Here is a 6335-nt window from a genome sequence, read left to right on the forward strand (position 1 = left end):
AAAAAAAAAAAAAAAAAAAAAAAAAAAAAACACCGAGAAGCAAATAAGAAAGAACATTGGTATATTTATCTTCAAAGACTAAATACAACAAGGGTCCATAGCTCAGTGGTAGAGCAATTGACTGCAGATCAATAGGTCACCGGTTCGAACCCGGTTGGGCCCTAATAACGCTTTAAATTTTTAATCCATGCATTGATTGATGATTTGTCACAAACTGTACAGCTTTGCATGTTGTGCAAAAATTCTTCTGAAATTTTACAAAACCATTAACCAAATCGAAATATTTTGGTTAAAAAACGATTAATAGAAATTCTTTCGTTCAATCGATTAACCGAACATTCACCGAAATTTACATACACCTACATGGTTATTTTTGCCTAAATTGCTTCATTCCCCCACCATAATCACCCATCATAATATATTCCTCATTTAGTCATTTTATAGGTTAACAGGCCAGGGACGAAAGTGTATATTAAATAATCACGGAGGAGCATCACGTTAATAATAACCCCTAAACATAAGTGAAATTAAACCTTTTTGATTTCACAAGTTATATGATGACATGAAATTTCTTAAAACTCGATCAAGTATTCAAGTCCTTTGATCTTCATGAGACACGCAAGAAAAGTACTAATCACCCGGCTTTTCTAGCCTCTCGTATGACTTTCTTAGACACCTGCACTCAATTTCAGTAAGTTTAGTTTAGTCTTAGCATCATCATTAGCAACAAATAAGTATGCATGCATAATGTGTAATATTTGACAAGTAGTAATATGGATTATTAAATTAGTTTGCGATTAGTCCACTAATTGTCCCTTACTCGTCGTTTTAGTCCCTATCTATTAACAATTGCAATATACACTCCTAATTCTTCAGAAAAAAAATTACAATCTTAATCTCTGGAGCAACAAAACTATTAAGCTCTATTGTAATTTTACTTAATATGGAGATATTTTAAAATTTTTATAATCCTTATTCTTTATAACTTGTTCAGTTTTGTTATTTTATCTGCAAAATAGGAAATTGACAGCATTCGTCCATAAATTTTTCCTCTTCAATTATAGTACATCGTCGTCTCTATTTTTTCCAGATGAACATGGTAAAATTAAGTTTTTTTTTTTATTTTACAAATAAAATATCGAGATTAAAAAAAGATTATAATTAAAACGTATTAATATACCATATGTACTAAGTATCAGTCTAATAGAGTTTAATAGTTTTGTTATTTAAGAGGTTAAAAGTGTAGTGGAGTACCTGAGGGGAGGGAGTAGAGGTGGTAGAATGGTGTGGTGGGGAAATTGCGGTGAAGCATCGAGCTGGGGAGGAAGAAAGGGGCGGCATAGCTAACGGCGACTGCACATATGGCGAAATCGGCGAGCGCAATGTGGGAGTTTGACGGCGGGGAGAAGCTCCGGGAGACCTTCTTGGTGAACTACGTTTCATGGATGGAAGTAAATTGATTTTAATTCTGCACAGTATAAATGTATATGTGAGTGATAGGTATATATTGAAGTAGTGATTGAATTGTGTGCGGATGAAAAGCCAAAGCCATGGCCATGGGGGATCGGACTTGCCTGTTGTGAACATCAACGTATTCATCAGTTTCATCAAGTATGGGTTCCTTCATCATGTCATGAAATAGACAATTTATTAGGTATATATGTAGGCAAACATCATATCAGTGCATTCACCAATAATTTTTTTTTTTTAATAATACTAACTCTATTACAGTGTAGTATTTGATTATACATACTTCCTCAACCTAATGAAGCATAAAAATACCTTTACTGAGATTTGTATTTTGAACTTGTAACCTTCCATTTGAGAGAATCACAAGAGGTGTCATTAGTTACAAACTACTTGGCATGTATTCACCAATATAATGCCATGTTTTCTCAATTCAAAATGAATTGTTGCTATACTTAAAAAGGAGTGAAACTAGAATTAAGGAGTTAATTCTATTTTTTGTTCTAGTATTATTGTGGCATGACCACTTTTTGTCTCTGATCAACAAAATTGTTTAAATTATGTAAATTACAATGACATTTAGATCTTCAATTATGAATTTTTTTAAAAATAATAATAAAAATATAGCGGGTCAACTCACTTTGTATTTAAAAAAAAAATTGAAATACCCTTGTATTTTTTTTGGTAATAAATACCCTTGTATTTAATGACACTTTAACAATTTTATTGACAGAATATAAAAAATGATTATGCCACAATAATACTAAGACAAAAGGTGGAAGTTCTGAAAAAAAAAAAAAAACTAAAATTGATTGTCACTTATAAATCTAAGGCAAAAAAAATGAAATTAACTCTAAAACTAAGTGTCGTGAATTTTACCTGGAGAAGTTCTTCCAACACATCTTCCATGGTGATGATGCCAAGAACATCATCTGACGAGTTCAAAGAATTTCCCAATATCTCACTCATCACAATCTTCTCATTACGCGCTGGATTAATCACATTCATCTGCTTATTATCTGGTTTTAACACACATATTCATGAAACTGCATATAATAAATGAGACATACATACCTCTTTCAAAACCTCGTTCTTGCATTGAATGAACATTTATCTTAAGCATATCAGATTTGGGTGCTGCGTTTTCTGCACCATTACTCTTCACAACCACAGCCATGTGGCTGTCTCCTTTCTGGAATTGGTTCAAAATGTCGTATAACGGCAAATTCTCCCTAATCCTATCATTTAAAATTACAAAAATTTTCATAATCAATAGCACACTACACTCTAATAATATTTTAAAGCCCAATGTTTCAAGATCACCATAATAACAAAATGTTCATAGTACCTAGGTATACTCCGTATGCTAAGATGACTGATTGGCGTTTCATCTTCCGGGCGACATTTGATTAAATTTTTTACCTATTAATTTATACAATAAATGACTTTGTTCATTTGTAGCTATGAACAAATTATAAGATAAGATAATAAACTGCATGTTGAAAGTAGAGCAACAATATTTAAGAGAGTGGTTGACCGCTCCAATCTCACTGATGTCATGGCTCTAACCACTCCACTCATTGCTTTCCCAAACTCAGCGAAATAATCCTACGAACATATTATTTTTGAAAAAAAAAAAATACAAACACAAGCAAGGAAAGGTTAAAGGTTTAGTTGAGTCCAGGGACTCTCATTCCTTAAGATCTTATTTGCTGCCTCTAAAAGTGTTAAGAGCATTGTACCCTAGATTTCTCAGAATAAAAAATACTACAACTCAATGTTTGAGCGACATTTGTATCAAACGTAGTACGACTCAATGTTTGAGTGACATTCGTACCGACACGAGTTTCTGAGAATAAAACGTACTACGGCTCAAAGTTAAAAGGTTCATTCTGGGATTTGATTTGCAGCCCACGAGAGAGCCTCTATGTTATACAATTCAACCACCTTCTATAAAAGGCTCTTGTATATATATATATATATATATATATATATATATATAGTGGTGCAAATTCCCTTTTGCTTTTCCAATGTAGGACAAGTGTTTGTTTCAAGTTTTTCCACCTCTATTTTCCAATTCAAATTTGTCTATTTTGAGAATCAATTTTTCATTTACCCCTTATATATTTTGAACGTACAATATATAGATATCTTAGTCACTTGCCGTAATAATTTTGCTATTTTTTCCAACAACTCATTATAAGAATTGATGAGGACTAGGTACTTACCAATATTAAGCCCAGGATATTGGTTGGAGTGGCAGAGTATATAGGCACGCGGCTATGGCCTCGATTTAGTATCAGGGACATGGTCTCACTGTAAAAAGTAATTGAACGAGGAGTTCAGGTATCCAAGGAACAAAAATTCAAGAAATGAAATTAAAAGCTATGCTAGACTTGGCCTGGCCTTGGTGACATACTCGTTGAGCTTAGAGTAGAGATCAAGCGAAAATACTCTGGACAAAGGTGTCATGGCATCTTTTGCTGTTTTCTGTGTCAGATCTAAGGCTCCTGCGATGATCGTCGTTTCATCATGGGTTAACTCTCCACCTTTACCAGCCTAACACCAACAAATTAAAATATATAATATATGTAATAATCAACGGCCAATCTAATCTAATCTATACTATACTAGTTCGAGAAAATTAATGAATGTGTCTGTCATCTATGGGTAACAAAGTTAACCTCATTTCCATGCAAATTCACCAATGTCTTCAGCTCTGCACGGCGTAACAGAGCAGAATGCCCCTTTCCCAGCAGGAAATCCAGCAACTGATGCAATATATGTATATGAACAAAGATGGTCATCAATAGCTAAGCTATGTTTGTTCCTTACAATGCAACCAGCACAATATACTTTACTGTACCTTACTAATTGGGTAGGATATAGGGAAAACGACAATGAGAAGTAGGCGAACTAATGGCGAAAGCCTTGCACCGATGCTCAATCCATACCGCGAACAAATTGCTTGGGGAATAATCTGCAAAATAAGGGTGAAATATGCATATACCTAATAGCAAAGGCGCAATTTTATTTCCTTACATTTTTGAGACATTGGGTGTTGGACTTGGCCTTTCAAGCCATTTACCGGCCTCCGTCCAACAACCCCAACCACCGGTGCTAGACTTGGCCTTTACCAACTAATCTGACTCTTATACCACTTATTATGATAAGCGTTTATCACTACGCTAAAAGCTATAACTAGTAGTGAAGGGCGCAACTTTATTTCATCATACCGTCATACATTTTCGAGACCCTGAGTGTTGGACTTAGCCTTTTAAGCCCTTTACCGTTTTCCATCCAACAATCACGCGTACTGGTGCTAGACTTGACCTTTACCGACCTCTGCCCAATAATTTAATTTACTAATATGTTGTGCAGGCTAGAGAGATTACCTCGCCGAAGGCAAGAATGAGAGTTACTGAAATTAGTATAGCACCCCATGCAGGCAGAAGAGCATCAATAAATATGGGCAGGGCCTTTTGAAAAACATATCAAAAAAAGATTTATATATTAAGACCCACAGATGAATAATCAAGAAGAAGTAGGCCAGGCATTGAAATTCACACAACAAACCTCCATTGCAAGGGCATTACATATGAGAAGGGTGCAGAGGAGCAAGTGCTGATTCTTGACAATGGGAAGAATCTTCTCTGTGACCAACAAATTAATCAAGAAAATTAAGAAACCAAAAAAATTTAATAAATGTTTTGAAAGAATAGTTGAGTGAAGAGTGAAAGAAGGTAATTAACCAGCATTTTTGCGATCTGCAGGCTCACCGGCCTTGATGAGCACTTCAAGATCAACTAAGCTAAGGGACATAAGGCCAAGAGTGAGACCGGACATAAGGCCAGCAAAAGCGACCAGAGCTACACAGATGACTAGGTATACCCAGAACATTGTTTCACAACATGGCACATCATTGGCTGCCATTCGATCTTATTATGATGTCTGTCGTCTAATCGATAAAAACTCCACTCCACTCGCAAATTAAAAGAATGAGATGGAATTGAAGAGGAAGGGGACGGGGCTACTATAAATAGAGGATATGGATGTTTTCCATATTTGCCCATTCAGTCATTGGAAGAATTGAAAAAGCTAGCTAGCTATGAAGGATCACCATCAAGCAATGGCTCAATTTTGTAAAATAATAATAATAATGGAAATCCAGAGTCCAGTAAGAGTAGTATATTACTCAGCATTCACGTATTGGAGTAGTTGACAATTATTAACAATAAATAATACCAGTAAATAAAAATAAAACGTGGGATTGGTTACATGCCCGTGGCGGTTCGTGGTGTTCTGATTCTGCATCTGCCATCTGACGTGTTACCAATAAATCGAAATATATGCATATATGTATTTAAATTCTCTAATCAAAACACTCCATAGTGCGTCTACCACACAAGGGTAATGCTCCCTGCAGTAATATACAAAAATTTTAATACATATTTTACCTACCCTGATTCACAGAATCTCATTTCATTCACTTTTACGGCCGATTGGTTGGAGCAAGGAAATTACGAAAAAAATTACAATTTCATGGGGAGGAATAATGTGGAAATTTAAATTCTAGTATTTGATTTGCAAAATAGAATTATTGGGATTTTCAATTCTAATGCTGGGCATTGAGAAAGGAATAATGTGAAATTTAAATTCTAGTGTTTGATTTGCAAAATAGAATTACGGAAAATTTCAATTCTAATACTGGGTATTGAAAGAGAATAGTAGTATAAAGTCTAAAGTGCTATTACAAGACTACAAGTGTTTCAGGATGTCCAAATAAGACAAAAGGACCGTGATTTTATACTAGCAGCTCCTTAACCGCCCCTTGCAAAAAGGGAGGGTAGTTATAACAACGGGGACCA

The 6335-nt window shown here is 34.9% G+C and overlaps 1 protein-coding gene and 1 non-coding gene across 3 annotated transcripts; one reads left to right on the forward strand and one right to left on the reverse strand.

Annotated features, from left to right (window-relative positions):
* The first annotated feature begins 91 nt into the window (after window positions 1-91).
* On the forward strand, window positions 92-163 carry TRNAC-GCA. The gene has a single exon. It is a non-coding gene; the product is annotated as a tRNA-Cys (tRNA).
* A 267-nt stretch (window positions 164-430) lies between these two features.
* On the reverse strand, window positions 431-5515 carry LOC116013967 (DUF21 domain-containing protein At5g52790). Of its 2 annotated transcripts, none has more exons than XM_031253939.1 (13): window positions 5220-5515; window positions 5044-5120; window positions 4863-4946; window positions 4334-4447; window positions 4152-4238; window positions 3887-4026; window positions 3696-3783; window positions 2816-2889; window positions 2542-2705; window positions 2347-2456; window positions 1575-1621; window positions 1255-1468; window positions 431-676 (listed from the first exon to the last, which is right to left on the reverse strand). In XM_031253939.1, the coding sequence occupies exons 1-13, from the start codon at window positions 5398-5400 to the stop codon at window positions 635-637; spliced, it is 1422 nt and encodes a 473-aa protein (XP_031109799.1). In that variant the 5' UTR covers window positions 5401-5515; the 3' UTR covers window positions 431-634. The 2 variants fall into 2 exon arrangements, with proteins under 2 accessions (XP_031109799.1, XP_031109798.1); XM_031253938.1 differs by having other exon boundaries at window positions 431-681.
* Between the last annotated feature and the right edge of the window lie 820 nt (window positions 5516-6335).

Source organism: Ipomoea triloba, chromosome 3, assembly GCF_003576645.1.
Source record: "Ipomoea triloba cultivar NCNSP0323 chromosome 3, ASM357664v1".
NCBI classification, from domain to species: Eukaryota; Viridiplantae; Streptophyta; class Magnoliopsida; order Solanales; family Convolvulaceae; genus Ipomoea; species Ipomoea triloba.

What these genes read in the sequence shown, in the direction of transcription:
- LOC116013967 (XM_031253938.1), bottom strand. Translation starts at nt 5,400, where the DNA reads ATGGCAGCCAATGATGTGCCATGTTGTGAAACAATGTTCTGGGTATAC. An exon ending in TGAATTTGCATGGAAATGAG is followed by an intron (nt 4,027 to 4,151) that starts GTTAACTTTGTT and finishes TGTTGGTGTTAG; the next exon opens with GCTGGTAAAGGTGGAGAGTT. An exon ending in ATATCCTGGGCTTAATATTG is followed by an intron (nt 2,890 to 3,695) that starts GTAAGTACCTAG and finishes ATAAATTAATAG; the next exon opens with GTAAAAAATTTAATCAAATG.